This window comes from Geotrypetes seraphini, chromosome 13, assembly GCF_902459505.1.
Source record: "Geotrypetes seraphini chromosome 13, aGeoSer1.1, whole genome shotgun sequence".
NCBI classification, from domain to species: Eukaryota; Metazoa; Chordata; class Amphibia; order Gymnophiona; family Dermophiidae; genus Geotrypetes; species Geotrypetes seraphini.
Genome location: NC_047096.1, coordinates 83,402,116 through 83,418,639, shown reverse-complemented (window position 1 = coordinate 83,418,639; position 16,524 = coordinate 83,402,116). Strand labels below are relative to the sequence as shown.

At 44.7% G+C, this 16,524-nt stretch overlaps 1 protein-coding gene across 1 annotated transcript in view; it reads left to right on the top strand.

The window, feature by feature from the left end:
* Positions 1-16,524, top strand: part of CDC27 (cell division cycle 27) — a 275,220-nt gene that overhangs the window by 95,816 nt on the left and 162,880 nt on the right. The window contains 2 exon segments of the mRNA XM_033918006.1: positions 13,299-13,510; positions 14,230-14,341. Of these exon segments, the coding sequence (XP_033773897.1) occupies positions 13,299-13,510; positions 14,230-14,341 (324 nt within the window).

Genomic DNA, 16,524 nt, shown 5'->3' with positions numbered 1-16,524 from the left:
TCAAATCTGACATATTGTAATTACAAAATGGAAAATAAAATTAGTTTTTCTACCTTTTGTTGTCTGGTCATTATTCAAATCTTGTTGGTCCCAGGCTCTGGTTGTCTTTTGATAACTTGCTTGCCAGGGTCTCCTTCTTCTTTTTCCCTGCTAACCATCCATCTTCCATCTCTATCCTCCCCTTCCGTTTCCCTTCCCTCCTCCGGAGGCCTGACATCTTTATTTTTTTTTCGTCTCCATCCACAGATCCACCTTTTCGTAACTACCCTTTCATCCAGCATCTCTCCTTCCTTTCCCACCACCCCAGGGTCCACCATCTCTCCCTTTCTTTTCCCAACTACCCTCCTATCCAGTGTGTCTATCCCCCCTCCACACCATCCCTTGTGCACAACTTCTCTCCCTTTCTGTTCCTTCCCTCCCTAAATCCCATTGTTCATCATCTCTCTCCCTCCTCTAATTTTAGACCCATTATTTCTTCCCCCCCAAAGTCTGGCATATGCCCATCTCTTTGAATCCCCCTTCCCTCCCTCCATGTACTTCTACACCAGGGTCCACCTCCCCCCTGAAGGCCTGTACCCTCATCCCTGAAGGCCTGTCCCCCCACTTGAAGGCCTGCCTGTCCTCACTGAAGGCCTATGCCACCATCCCTGGCCTGTCCCCCACCTTAAGGGCCTATTCCTCCCTTAAAGGCCTGCACCCCCAAGGCCTGTCCCACCCCCTGAAGGACTGCCCCCCCAGGCCTGCCTATCCCCCCCTTAAAGGCCTGTTCACCCCTTGAAGGCCTGCACCCCCCAAGGCCTGTCCCACCCCCCAAAGGACCGGCCTCCACCGAAAGAGGAGAGGGTCCGAATCGGGAAGCCGATTTTTAAAAAAATTTAAATAGATTTGAATCGATTCACCCGAAGTGAATCGGTGAACCGGTTCGAATCGTGAATCGGATGCTTCTCTCTACGCCTGGGGAGCGCACATGAGCGGCCTTCAGACGCAGAGTTATTGGACTTCCAAAGAATGCAAATTTCACATCAGTTTGCTGGAGCTCAGAGCGATGTATTACTCGCTAAAAGCTTTCCATCATCTCCTGATTGACCAAGTTCTCCTCCTTCGCATGGACAATCAAGTAGCAATGTACAACATAAACAAGCAAGGAGGCACAGGCTCTCTTCTTCTTTGTCAAGAGGCTCTAAAGATTTGGCTTTGGGCGACCACCTGCAATCTTTTTCTGCGAGTAGTCTACATACAGGGCGAACAGAATTCTTTGGCAGACAACCTTAGCCAAATTCTCCAGCCTCATGAATGGACACTCAGCTCGACAACTCTTCATTCCATCTTTGCACAATGGGGCACTCAAGTGGACTTATTTGCAGCTCCTCCCAACCACAACCTGCCCCACTTCTGCTCCAGGCTTTACTCTCATCACCGCCCAGAAGCAGATGCGTTTCTTCTGAATTGGACACAATTGTTCCTCTATGCCAGGGGTCTCCAAAGTCCCTCCTTGAGGGCCGAATCCAGTCGGGTTTTCAGGATTTCCCCAATGAATATGCATGAGATCTATGTGCATGCACTGCTTTCAGTGCATATTCATTGGGTAATCCTGAAAACCCGACTGGATTCAGTCCTCAAAGAGGGACTTTGGAGACCCCTGCTCTATGTATTCCCTCTCATCCTGAAAACTCTTTTCAAACTCAAGCAGGAGCCAGCCACCATGATTCTCATAGCTCTTCGGTGGCTCAGACAACATTGGTTCTCCCTTTTACTTCAACTCAGCACCAGAGAACCCATAGTTCTTCGAATATTTCCTACTGTGTTTATACAGAATCAAGGAGCTCTTCTTCATCCTAACCTGCAATCATTACACCTGACAGCTTGGTATCTCTCGGGCTGACATCACTGCATATCTCTCAGCCTGTCCACACTATTATTGATGCTTCCAGGAAACTGACTACTTAACAGTGTTATCAACAAATGTGGACTCGGTTTTCTTCCTGGTGTCTCCGTCATCATCATCCTGATCCAACTTCCTTGTCATTGGAATTGATCCTGGATTATCTCCTTCATCTCTCTTGGTTCTGGTCTTAAATCTACATCTATCAGAGTCCATTTCAGCGCTATTACAGCTTTTCACATGCCAGTCGAGAGAAAGCCTCTCACTGCTCATCCATTGATCTCCAGATTCATGAAAGGACTTTTCAATGTTAAACCACCTCTCAAGCATCCTCCTGTCATCTGGAACCTTAATGTAATTCTTTTCAGGTTGATGAAGCCACCATTTGAACCAATGGCAACAGCTCGTCTGAAATTTCTCACCTGGAAAGTAGTTTTTCTCATCTCCCTCATTTCTGCCAGGAGAGTCAGTGAACTACAAGCGTTGGTCACAGATCCACCTTTCACAGCTTTTCACCATGATAAAGTGGTTCTACGCATGCATCCTAAGTTTCTACTGAAAGTAGTTACGGACTTTTATCTCAATCAGTGCATTGTTCTTCCAGTTTTTTCCCCTAAGCCTCATTCACATCCAGGAGAAACTGTGTTGCACACTTTGGACTGTAAACATGCTTTGGCCTACTACATCGATCGGACAAAGCCTTAGAACATCTCCACAACTCTTCATCTCATTTGATCCTAATAAGTGGGGTCATCCTGTCACCAAATGGACAATATCCAACTGGTTGGCTGCCTATATGTCATTCTGCTATACTCAGACTGGACTGCCTCTTGAGAGTTGTGTCACTGCTCACAAAATCCGTGCTATGGCAGCTTCTGTAGCTTTCCTCAGATCTACTATTGAGAACATAAGCAATGCCTCAGCTGGTTCAGACCTGAGGTCCATCACGCCCAGCAGCCCGCTCATGCGGTGGCCCAACCTGTGCAGTAATCCTCTATCTATACCCTTCTATCCCCTTTTCCAGCAGGAAATTGTCCATTCCTTTCTTAAACCCCAGTACCGTACTCTGCCCTATTACGTCCTCTGGAAGTGCATTCCAGGTGTCTACCACACGTTGGGTAAAGAACTTCCTAGCATTTGTTTTGAATCTGCCCCCTTTCAACTTTTCCGAATGCCCTCTTGTTCTTTTATTTTTTGAAAGTTTGAAGAATCTGTCCCTCTCTACTCTCTCTATGCTCTTCATGATCTTGTAGGTCTCTATCATATCCCCTCTAAGGCTCTTCTTCTCCAGGGAAAAGAGACCCAGTTTCTCCAATCTCTAAGCGTATGAAAGGTTTTCCATACCTTTTATCAGACGTGTCACTCTCCTCTGAACCCTCTCGAGTAACGCCATATCCTTTTTAAGGTACACCGACCAATATTGGACGCTGTACTCCAGATGCGGACACACCATTGCCCGATACAACGGCAGGATAACTTCTTTCTTTCTGGTAGTCATACCCTTCTTGATTATATCTAGCATTCTATTCGCACTTTTAGCGGCCGCTGGGCACTGTGCCGTCGGCTTCATTGTCATGTCCACCATTACCCCCAAGTCCCTTTCTTTGGTACTCTCATTCAATAACATCCCTCCCATCGTATAGTTATACCTCAGGTTTCTGCTTCCCGCATGCAATACTTTACATTTCTCAATGTTGAACTTCATCTGCCATCTTGTCACCCATTCCCCTAGTTTGTTCAAGTCCCTTTGCAATTCTTCACAGTCCTCCTTAGTCCGAGCTCCACTGAATAGTTTGGTGTCGTCTGCAACTTTTATTATCTTGCACTCCGTCCCTGTTTCTAGATCATTTATGAATATATTAAATAGCAGCGTCCCGAGCACCGAGCCCTGCGGAACACCACTCGTGACCCTCCTCCAGTCCAAGTAGTGGCCCTTCACCCCTACCTTCTGTTTCCTACCCGCCAACCAGTTTCTGATCCATCTATGTACGTCTCCGTCCACCCCATGATTCTTCAGTTTCCAGAGTAGACATTCATGAGGCACCTTGTCAAAGGCTTTTTGGAAATCTAGATATATGATGTCTATGGGGTCTCCTTTGTCCATCCGTTTGTTAATTCCTTCGAAGAAGTGCAATAAGTTAGTTAGGCACGATCTCCCCTTGCAGAAACCATGTTGGCTGGTTATCAGAAGTCCGTTTCTTTCAAAATGTTCATCGATGTTTTCTTTTATCAGTGCTTCCACCATTTTCCCCGGAACAGAGGTCAGACTCACCGGTCTGTAGTTTCCCGGGTCACCTCTTGATCCCTTTTTAAAGATGGGCGTAACATTGACTATCTTCCAATCCTCCGGGATCACGCCTGTTTTCAGGGATAGGTTGCAAATTTGCTGCAGTAGTTCCGCTATCTCCTCCTTTAATTCCTTCCGAACCCTTGGATGGATTCCATCCGAACCCGGGATTTGTCAGTTTTTAGTTTTTCTATCTGCCTGCACACATCTTCTTATTGCCTATCGCTTCCTTCACTATATTAGTTATCCATGCCTGGTCTTTTGTTTGACTCTTTTTGCACCCCTTTCTGAATCTGGGGATATACAGATGTTGCGCCTCACTCACCATGTCCTTGAAAAAAGACCAGGCATGTTCTACCGTTTGCCATTTTTTGGAAATGTTCCTAGGTTTCTTCCTTACCATTCCCCTCATTGCTTTGTAGTTTCCTTTCCTGAAGTTAAAAGTTGTCGTTATGGTTCTCTTTCCTTTCGGTATTCCTACTTCAACCTTGAACTTGATCATATTATGATCGCTGTTTCCCAACGGTCCAGCTACTTCCACTTCCTTTGCAGGCCCCCTTAACCCATTTAGGATTAGATCCAGAGTGGCATTTCCTCTCGTTGGTTTCAAGTTTCAAATTTATTAGTTTTTAATATCCCGATTATAAAACAAATATCTGACCGGTTAACAATAAAATTTAAAATAGATTAGAGAGAAGTAGTAGTTTAGTGTATTTGAAAAATTAGAGAAAACATATATAACATATACTGACAAACCTGAAAGTGAGGATAAGTGGGGAGGAGGGGAGAAGTTACATAATATTAGGAGAAATGAGATAGAGGGAAGGGGTAGAACATGAGGGATGAGGGTGCATGGTATAGGAGATACGCGCTGAAGTAAAGGGTAGTTTTGAGAAAGAGATAAAAAAATAAATAAATTAGAGATTAAGATTTGTCAAAGGCATCTTGAAATAGGAAAGTTTTAAGATTAGTTTTAAATTTTGGTAAATGAAATTCATCCCTGAGAAATTGAGGGAGAGAATTCCATAATGTGTGGGCAGTTATAGCGAAATTAGTTTACCTAGTATAGTAGGTTCTTTTAAGGATGGAATGAAAAGGAGTTTTTGGTCAGTAGATCTTAAGGAACGGGGAGAACTTTGGGGTATTAATAATTTATCAAGAAATAAAGGCAAGTGGGAGAGTTTGATTTTAAAAGAGAGCAGTATGATTTTATAGATTATACGGTGGGTGACAGGGAGCCAATGAGCCTCTTTAAGAAGAGGGGTGACGTGTTCGAACTTACCTATTTTGTAAATGAGTTTAATTGCTGTATTTTGAATGAGTTGTAAACGTCGAAGTTCTTTTTGGGGTAGACCATTTAAAAGAGAATTACAGTAATCTAAGTGGGAAATGACTAAGGAATGAATTAGGATATTAATCGAGTCGGTATTTAGAATAGAACTGAGTGAACGGATGATACGTAATTTAAAGAAACAAGTTTTTACAACTGAACTTATGTGGTCATGAAAAGTAAGCTCTCTATCCAATGTAACGCCTAGTAATTTTATTTTAGTATCCATGAGTAATGGTGTGGATTTGATGTATATTGTTCCTGGTAATGTTTCGGATTTTTTAATGGGGAGAAGGAGACCACAGGATTTATCAACGTTGAGTGAAAGTTTATTTGAAAAGAGCCAATCACTTATGGTATCTAATTTGGTATTTAGATCGTTAATATCTGAAGGGTTTAAAGTGTTGATCGGGTAAAGCAGCTGTATATCGTCAGCATAAGCGAAAATTGAGAATCCTAGTGATTGGGCAAGAGAAAGAAGAGGGGCTAGAAAGATATTGAATAATAGCGGGGATAAAATAGAGCCCTGAGGAACTCCAAAAGATTGAGTTACCGGAGAAGAAGTTTGGTTTTTTACATAAACTTTAAAGTTACGTTGGTGAAAGTAGGATATAAACCAGTTGAGAGCGTGACCTGTGATACTACAATCTGCTAATCTAGATAAAAGTAAAGAATGGTCGATGGTGTCAAATGCTGCAGATAAATCAAGGGAAATTAGTATAACCGATTTTAGGTGATCGTGAAAGTATTGTATAGTTGTAATAAGACCAAGTAAAGATAATTCAGTGGAATGTGAAGTTCGAAAGCCGGTTTGATAAGGATGTAGGGCATGTGTTTGATCGAAGAATTCTGACAATTGAGAATGAATAATTTTTTCGGTGACTGCTCCATTAAGCAATCTTGTGTAGCCTTCAGGAATTCTGTCTCCCTAGCGCATCTAGAGCTTCCAAGACTCAAGTCTATCCCGAGGTAGTTGAAGTTTGCCATAATAACCGTGTTGCCGTTACAAGAAGTCAAAAAAATAAAAATCTTAGGGATTATATTTGATAATAAACTCACTTTTCACGATCATATCAGCAGTGTCGTCAAGTTATCTTTTTTTAGGCTCAGACAAATTCGTTCTATTTCCCAATTTCTTTGTGAAAAGTCTCTTAAAATTCTTATCCATTCTTTCGTTTTATCCAGAATAGATTATTGTAATTCTCTGTATAATGGTATTGCTCAAAAGGAACTTAAACGCCTTCAGATTATTCAAAACACATCTATAAAATTGATTACAAAAGCAAGGAAATTTGACCATGTGACACCTCTTCTTAGGGAAGCACATTGGTTACCAGTCACCCACCGAGTTTCTTATAAAATATGCCTGCTTACATACAAAACTCTTCTTTTCAAAACCCCAGCATTCATTCACAAATATTTGATTCCATATACTACTAATCGAACATTAAGATCCACAGAACAACATCTGCTATCGGTCCCCTCTCTTAAATTCATAAATACTCGACGACAAGTTATCTTTTCTGTTTCAGCACCCCAAATCTGGAATTCTCTCCCTATCTATCTAAGGGAAGAAACAAACATAGAAAAATTCAAAGGTAACCTGAAGAGTTTTCTCTTTAAAGATGCCTTTTCTATTTAATCCTTTCTACACAAATTAATAACAATTCTTTTACCTCTAATCTTTTACTGAAATATTCAGTTTTTTCCCTTCCTCATGTATTTTCCTTACCTGTTTTTTTCTATCTTTAACATATATTGTAACTTTTACCCCTCCTTTTCCTTATGTATCATGTTTTGTATTTTTTCTGTCAATAATGTGTTCAGTCTTATTTAGTATATTATTCCCCTTTTTTATTGTAATTTTAATAACATGTACATCGCTTAGAATGTAGATTAAGCGATTAATCAAATTTTTAATAAACTTGAAACTTGAAACTTGCATTCTCGCTTCATCTCGGCTTCCATTTCTTCATCGATATGTCCGGTTTGCCTGGGTGGACGATAGTATAAGCCCATCTTTATTTCTGGCCCTTTCCTTCCCGGTATTTTAACATATAGCGATTCTAGCTTGTTAGTCGTCTCTGCTGTGTCCATTCTTCTCGATTGTATGCTTTCTTTTATATGTAGTGCTATTCCACCTCCTTTCTGTCCTGACCTATCCTGGCGATAGAGCTTGTACCCCGGCAGTGCTGTATCCCATTTGCTTTCCTCATTCCACCATGTTTCAGAGATTCCAATGATGTCTATGTCCTCTGCATTAGCCACAGCTTCTAGTTCCACCATTTTGTATCTTAGGCTCCTTGCATTAGTATATATGCAATTTAGATCCTGGTATTTTGTTGTCTTCATTTCCTTTCCCTGTGCTTCGGTCTTTAATGTCTTCTCATTTGACACAATCCTTCTATCCTCCTCTTCTGGGTTAGTTGACTCCTGCAATTTGTCTCTTGTTTCTTCCCAGCCTTGTTTCCCCTTAGTATGTTCAGGGGATACCTTCTTCCGAATCGTCGACGCTTGGTCAACTGTCGGCTTTCCACTTCCTCTTAGTTTAAAACCTGTTCTATTCCTCTCTTGACGTTGTTTGCTAGAAGTCTGGTTCCCGCTGCGCTCAGGTGCAGTCCATCCTTCCTGTAGAGCTTGCTCTTGCCCCAGAACGTTGTCCAGTTCCTCATGAAGTGGAATCCTTCTTCCTCACACCATTTCCTCATCCACGCATTTATTGATTGTAGTTCCTCCTGCCTTTTCACATCTGCCCTTGGTACTGGTAGGATCTCTGAGAACGCTATCTTCTGGGTCCTCATCTTCAGCTTCCTTCCCAGAATCGTGAACTGTTCTATCAGTGTGCTTCTTCTGTAGTTTCTCCTGCTGATATCATTCGTCCCGATGTGGATCATTATTGTGGTCTCTTCCGCATCTGCTCCTTCCAGGATCTTTCCAATTTTGTCCACGATGTCCTTGTTCCTTGCTCCTGGGAGGCAGGTTACCAGTCGATCCTCTCTCCCTCCTGCTATGTGGCTGTCCACATGCCTCAGGATCGAGTCTCCCACTAGGATCGCTGACTTTCCCTTCTTCAATTTTCGCTTTGGTCTCAGGTCAATGTCCTCGGTGTGCTTCGTTCTTTCTTCTTCTGGACATTGACTAGCCAATTCCTCCCCCTCATGCGGTATTCCTCTGTGGGTGTTTTCTTTGAGGTCATCTGCTTCTTGTTCTCCCTTCCATGTTGGTGTTGGTATAACTTCATCTTTCATCTGAAGTTCGTTCTCTTCCACCCTGCTCCTGTATGCTTCCTCAATGAATTTCTCAAGTTCCCTGACTTCCTTCTCGATGTGTCTCTCACTCATGAAGTCTTCAGCTGTCTTGATTGGGTCCTCCGTGTTGTAAAGTCCTTCTACCTCCTGTATCTTGTACTCTAGTCGCTTGACTTCCTTCTTCAAGCTTTTCAGCTCCTGACACCGACCGCATACATATGACTGCCTCCCCGAGGGGAGGTAGTCATACATATGACATCCTCCCCGAGGGGAGGTAGTTATACATATGACAGTTTGTGCAGAACACTGGAAAGCTCATCTTCTGGTTTCCCTCTGCTTCCATTGTCGTTCCTACTTTAAGATAACAGTTAAGATTACGTGTTCCTTCTGTGCCTGCTTCCTTCTGTGCCTGCTTCCTGCTTTCTTCTTGTGTGTGCTGGCTTTGCTCTCCACCTTGCCTTACCTTACTGTTACTTGTGTGCGTTCGTTCCTTCTGTGCCTGCTTCTTCCTTACCTTTCAGTCCTTCCCTGATGCTCTTGGATGTAGTGACTTGGCCTTTCTTGAGGCCTTTCGCAAAGGCGCTCTCGCTAAGGCGAGTGCCTTTGCCGCTCGCCTTCGCTGCGTGCCGAACGGCTGGGCGCCTTTGGCTCATCCACTTTTAAGAGGGAGTCCGGCGCTGCCTCTGACGTGGTGGGGGTGGGTGTAGCCAACTCTCGCCGCTTTTCCGAGTCTTCTGCTTCCTCCTGTGTTCAGCCCGACGCGGCACCGAACAGGGAAACCCCGATGCTGCTCTTCTCCCCGGCCGTGTGTGCTGTGCTGGCTCCTCCCCTTTCAAGAGGAGCCTCTGACGCGGTGGGGGTAGGCGGAGAGAACTCTTGCTTCCCCAATCCTTCTGCTTCCTCCTGTGTTCCTTCCCCTCCTGTGTTCGGCCCAACGCTGCTTCTCTCCTCGGCACCGAACAGGGGAACCCTGACGCTTCTCCTTTCCTCGGCCTCGCTGGCTCCTCCCCTTTTAAGAGGGAGTCTGGCGCTGCCTCTGATGCGGTGGGGGTGGGCGGAGCGAACTCTCACCGCTTCCCCGAGCCTTCTGCTTCCTCCTCTGTTCCTTCTCCTCCTGTGTTCAGCCTGACATTGCTTCACTCCTCGGCACCGAACAGGGGAACCCTGACGCTGCTCCTCTCCTCGGCCGTGTGTGCTGCGCTGGCTCCTCCCTTTTCAAGAGGGAGTCCGGTGCTGCCTTCGACGCGGTGGGGGTGGGCGGAGAGAACTCTCGCCGCTTTCCCAAGTCTTCTGCTTCCTCCTGTGTTCCTTCCCTCCTGTGTTCAGCTCGACGCGGCACCGAACAGGGAAACCCCGACGCTGCTCCTCTCCCCGGCCGTGTGTGCTGTGCTGGCTCCTCCCCTTTCAAGAGGAGCCTCTGACGCGGTGGGGGTGGGCGGAGAGAACTCTCGCCGCTTCCCCAATCCTTCTGCTTCCTCCTGTGTTCCTTCCCCTCCTGTGTTCGTCTAACGCTGCTTCTCTCCTCGGCACCGAACAGGGGAACCCTGACGCTTCTCCTTTCCTCGGCCTCGCTGGCTCCTCCCCTTTTAAGAGGGAGTCTTGCGCTGCCTCTGATGCAGTGGGGGTGGGCAGAGCGAACTCTCACCGCTTCCCCGAGCCTTCTGCTTCCTCCTCTGTTCCTTCTCCTCCTGTGTTCGGCCCGACGTTGCTTCACTCCTCGGCACCGAACAGGGGAACCCTGACGCTGTTCCTCTCCTCGGCCGTGTGTGCTGCGCTGGCTCCTCCCCTTTCAAGAGGGAGTCTGGCGCTGCCTTCGACGCGGTGGAGGTGGGCGGAGTGAACTCTCGCCGCTTTCTGCTTCCTCCTGTGTTTGGCCCGATGCTGCTTCTCTCCTCGGCACCGAACAGGGGAATCCCTATACTGCTCCTCTCCTCTCCTCTCCTCGTGTGTCAAAGCTGCTACTTGGTCCTCGGTTCATACACTCACCTCTCATTATTGTCTGGATTCTTTTTCCAGACGAGATGGCCACTTTGGCCAGGCAGTATTACAAAATTTATTCTAAATTTGCCAACACTCCCACCATCCCATTCTGGTTAGCTTAGAGGGCACCCATTTGTGAGAATATGCTGCATGCTTGTCCTGGAATAAAGCACAGTTACTTACCGTAACAGGTGTTATCCAGGGACAGCAGGCAGCTATTCTCACAACCCACCCACCTCTCCTGGTTGGTTTCTTAGCTGGCTTATCTTTTTTTTTTTTAATGCTTTATTTACCTTTTATGCTTTTTGACAAAGCATTTAGTCAAAAACAAAGAAATAATACAATACCAGTTTTGAAATCTTTGAAAAATACATCAAATAAACAAATATAAGGAAACATTCTTTCATAAATTCAAATCTAAACCTAGGAATCAAATATACCGGTTTGTATAGTTAGTTCTTGGCCAACTGGGCTCTAAAACTTTATTTCACTGAGCTGATACTGAGGTAGGGAATCTCATGAAGTTACAACACTTTGCTCTTTGGCAGAAATAAGCTTTGACAACTGTTGAAGTTCAAAAAAGACATATCTATTCCCTTGATAGATCATCACACATTTACAGGGGTATCTCAGTACAAAAGTCACACCCAGCTGTAATACCCTAGGTCTTAAAATGAGAAACTGTTTTCTTCTCTTTTGTGTAGATCGTGACACATCTGGATACATTCTCACTATTTTTGTCATAAATGGAATATCCTTAAATTAAAAAAAAAAACAGCTTAAGCATCCATTCCCTGTCCATATCAATTGCAAATTGTACAAGCAGTGTAGCAGTTGCCGGTACCTCATTATCTGATCTCTCCAGGAAATTTGTTAAATCCAAACTATCAGCAGATAAATTCTGCTGGTTTGGATTCTGAACTGGAAGTTTACTTGGTAAATAATAAATTTTTGAGAGAGGCAGATAAGAGGACTTAGGAACTGTCTTCATGCAAATATTTCTTGAATATATCTTGCGCTGGTGTAAGTGGTATTTTTGGGAAAGTTTGTAATCTCCTGGTCATGTTTTCCAGCAATTCCACCTTAAAATTAAGGTTTACACTGTCCCTAAACCCATGTTAAGGCCTGGGATTCCACAGTTTGTACTATAGTCTCATGTCCATCAACTTTGTTTTCCAGGTTAGATAGTCTATTTTTTAGATCCAAATTTTCTGAAACAACCGTAGTGTAACGTACAGTAAGTTGCTGCATTTGAGTCCCCAAAGAGAGTTGCAAATTGGATATTGCATCCCAGAGTGTTTCCATATTAAAACCTTGGGTCTTTGCATTGGTACCAGCTCTAAACCAGGGCCCTCTGAAGAAAGTAAAGTACCTGTAACCTCAACAGAAGGGGAATTCAGCTTAAGGAAATCTTCAGGGATCCGCTGCTTCAGTTCCTCAGAGTGCTCCGTTGGAAGTATAGGCTTCTCTATTCCCCCTGCAGAGTCGACTACCGCACTCAGCTGGTTGGGTAAGAGAATACTCAGAGGCGTTCCTTCCTCCGATTTCTTCTCCAGTACCCCAGGGTGACTCGGAGGACTCCGCTCCTCTGGAGATAGAGTTGCAGTCGCGAGAGAGAGTGCCGACGCTTCAGCTTGCGTGCCTGTCGCAGCCGAGGAAAGCTCCGGTTCACTTGTTTGAGCACCACGCTGGAGAAAAGTATCCATCAGGCCCATTACCACCAAAGATTCCTCCGGGAAAACCCAGGATTTAGATTTCCATTTAACCATAGAAACGGTAGGAAATATTGCTCCCGAACAAGTCTATGGCGTCTTAACTCCAGTCACCAGCCGTCATCTTAGTTGAGCCACTCTTCCTGGCTCCCTTAGCTGACTTATCTTAACTGAGGGATCGTGCGCTTACGTCGGGTGGGAAGGCACCCGCACATGGGTGGCGCAGGCTAATCGCGAACTTTCTAAACTTAAAGTTGCAATTCACTTTTCAAGTGTCCGTACCGGGGCTCCATTGGTGGCGTCACCCATCAGTGAGACTATATGCCTGCTGTCCCTGGATAACACCTGTTAACAGTAAGTAACTGCTTTTTAGTATAACCCTCCTGGGGCTTAGAAATAATAAGAATATTGGTAAACATCAAATGGTTCAGAATTTTGAACATTGAGCAGTACAACTTGAAGAGGATTTTGGCCTTTACTGGGAGCCAGTGCAAGACAGTGAAAGAAGGTGAGAGATCCTATTGAATTTCTTCAAGGTATAAATCAAAAACACCACTACATTTTAAACAGTTTGAATCCTCTTCAATAAGTTCTTGAAAAGTCCTAGATAAACAATATTATATTACAATAATCAAACTTGGGGCATTTGATAGCTTCAATAATTTTATGTGCTGATATCTCAAATACATTTATAGTCCTTCAGAATATATGAGCTAAGTGTAGTGACTTTAGTCATGTTTTCACAGAGAGGGTCACTAATGCTTTAAATTATTGTATGAATAGCAGCAATTAACAAAATTATCTAAAAAAAACAAACTAACTAAAAAACCCTACAAAAAAACCTTATTTTTATTTTCAGGAATTAAATAGATTGAATCTGGAGTCCTCCAATTCAAAGTACTCTTTGAATACAGATTCCTCAATGTCTTACATAGATTCTGCTTTGATTTCTCCTGACTTGTTCCCTCTTGGGACAGGAACAGCCATACTGGCTAAACATGTTCAGAATAAACCAAAAAGTGGAAGGAACTTACTAGGAGGACCAGCTGCTCTTAGCCCACTGACACCCAGGTGAGGAACACATGTTCTGAATCTCAGATACTACTTAATCTTATGAAGAAGGTGGTATTGGAGCCTCCCATGGTGTATGCTCCTTTTTATATCTGTTCACGGTATTTCCAGAGCAGGTGGGGCACTGTACATGATTCATGGGGATAGTAATCTGGTTCATGTCTAGAATGAGTTATCAGCTTTAAATTGTGTATGTATGTGTCGTATTTTGATGTTTTATTACAAATTAAAGAGATCCAAAGAGGAGTAGAGAAAGAAAGATTGGATCATTAGGATTTGTGTTATCCTTTTAGCACATTACTAATTGCTGCAAAGCTTATTTGGATACAGACCCCAATGCGTTGCTTGCAGATAACCACGGAATTTTGCTACCTGTTTAAATTGCTATGTTGCATTTTTTTTCTTGTAGAAAATAAAGCCCGCAGCTAGAAGTCATTAAATTGCTGTACAAATATTATATTATCAAGTTTTTTGTAGCTTAATATTGACCACATCTAGATTTTAAAAAGATATTTTATTTTCGGTAAATATCAAAGGTCATTTTTCTTTCCTTAAGTTACCAAACAGTTCAGACGCAAGAATTGAGAGCCATGTGTGCTCTCCTGAAAGGTAAAATTGTCTGATTTGAAGTGCTCATTGGGGTGGCCCTGCTCCAAGGCAGAGATGAGGATCAACTGGATTGCGTTCTTCATTTAACATCCATTTTTCTGCCTCCACAGTTTTGGAATTTTGCCACTAGAAACCCCAAGCCCCGGAGATGGCTCTTATTTACAGAGCTATACCAATTCTGCAATCATTGATGTGCCACCCACAGGAACCCCCTCAAAAAAGGTATCTGTTAGTCCAGGCTGTATTCCTTATACTATGCTTACGTCAAACAATTAGATAAATGAGAGACTAAAGTAGTTAATGGAACCAGCAATGTTGTGTGAAATTCGGGACACATAGTAATTTTCCTTTCTTATATGCTTCCAGATTTTGCATAAGACTGGTCTATTCAGAATGCTCTTTAAGGCCAACTGAAGGGGTAGTGGTGCCCTGAGCCAAATTGCTTTGGCAGCACCTGCCCCCCCCCTCCTTCCCCTTGTGGGGTCCGCACCTCTTCCTTCCTTGGGCTGGCATCTCTTCCCCCCCTCTGACCTCCTTCCTCACCTCTCACACCCCAGTGGTCCTGCAAAGTTTTTCGATTGCCAGCAGCAGTAGCATTATGGACTACCTTCAACCAACCCCTGGGTCTTCCCTCTACCATGCCCCACCAACAGAAAATTGCATCACAGGAGACAGGACATGCAGAGAGAACATCCAGGAGCTGGACGAAGGCAGCCTGCTATATTACTGCTACTGCCAACACTGCTGGCAACAGACATAAACTTTACAGGACTGCGGAGGAGTGAGAAGTAAAACATAGAAACATGATGGCAGATAAAGGCCAAATGGCCCATCTAGTCTGCCCATCCGCAGTAACCATTATCTCTTCCTCTCTGTAAGAGATCACACGTGCCTAGCCCACGTCTTCTTGAATTCAGACAGTCTCTGTCTCCACCAGTTCTTCCGGGAGACTGTTCCATGCATCTACCACCCTTTCTGTAAAAAAAGTATTTCCTTGGATTACTCCAGAGTAGATAGTTGCGCGGGGACAGAAATCCCACCCGTCCCCGCCAAAGTCGCACCCGTCCCCGTGAGGTATCCCACCTGTCCCCGTGAGGAATCCCTTCGTCCCCACCCATCCCCGCCAGGAATCCCCTCTGTCCCCACCCGTCCCCGCGAGGAATCTCCTCTGTCCCCACCTGTCCCTATAAACTTCAGAAATAGTTATTTCATTTAATTATGCTACTGAATTAAAGGCTCTGGTAGAAACCCATTTACAAATAAGCAAAAAGACTTTATTAATATGGAAATATTAATTGGGAAGGATACATACTTTGTAAACGGCTTTCTACCAGAGTCTCTAATGTTTATAAATTTTTATCAACACAACTAATATACTACTTTATCCTGAAGCAAAAAAAAAAAAAAAGAAATAGAATTATTTTCCTACCTTTGTTGCCTGGTTTCTGCTTTCCTCATGTTCTCATTCAGTTCCTTCCATCCACTGTCTCTCTTCCCTCTGCGTCTTCCATTTGCTCTGTTACTGTGCCTCTCCCTTTCTCCCCCCTTCCAAATTGGTCTGGCACCCATCTTCCCTCCGCTCCCACCATAGTCTGGCATCTCTGCCTTCTTCCCTGCCAGCGTCTTCTCCCCACTCTCTCTTCTCCATTTCCTTTCAGCGTCCCTCTCCCCCCCATCTTCCCCATGTCCTGTCAGCGTCCTTCTCCCCCTCTGTCTTCCCCATGTCCTTTCAGCGTCCTTCTCCCCCCTCTGTCTTCCCCATGTCCTTTCAGCGTCCTTCTCCCCCCTCTGTCTTCCCCATGTCCTTTCAGCGTCCTTCTCCCCCCTCTGTCTTCCCCATGTCCTTTCAGCGTCCTTCTCCCCCCCTCTGTCTTCCCCATGTCCTTTCAGCGTCCTTCTCCCCCCCTCTGTCTTCCCCATGTCCTTTCAGCGTCCTTCTCCCCCCCCTCTGTCTTCCCCATGTCCTTTCAGCGTCCTTCTCCCCCCCTCTGTCTTCCCCATGTCCTTTCAGCGTCCTTCTCCCCCCCTCTGTCTTCCCCATGTCCTTTCAGCGTCCTTCTCCCCCCCTCTGTCTTTCCCATGGCCTTTCAGCGTCCTTCTCCATCCCCCCATCTTCCCCATGTCCTTTCAGCGTCCTTCTCCACCCCTTTGTCTTCCCTAAGTGCTTTCAGCGTCCTTCTCCCCCCTCAGTTTTACCCATTTCCCTTAAGCGTCTTTTCCTCTCCACTCCACCTTTCCTCCCTTTCTCTCTCCCTGCCCCCTTACCTTCGAGGCGCTTCCCCGCCCGCCCGACAACAGAACAGGCCCGGTCCGACAAACCTCTTTGCCCTTAACCGTGAATCTAAATTACCTTCTTACAGCTGCTGCAAGAAGGTAATTTAGATTCGCGGCTACAGGGCAGGGAG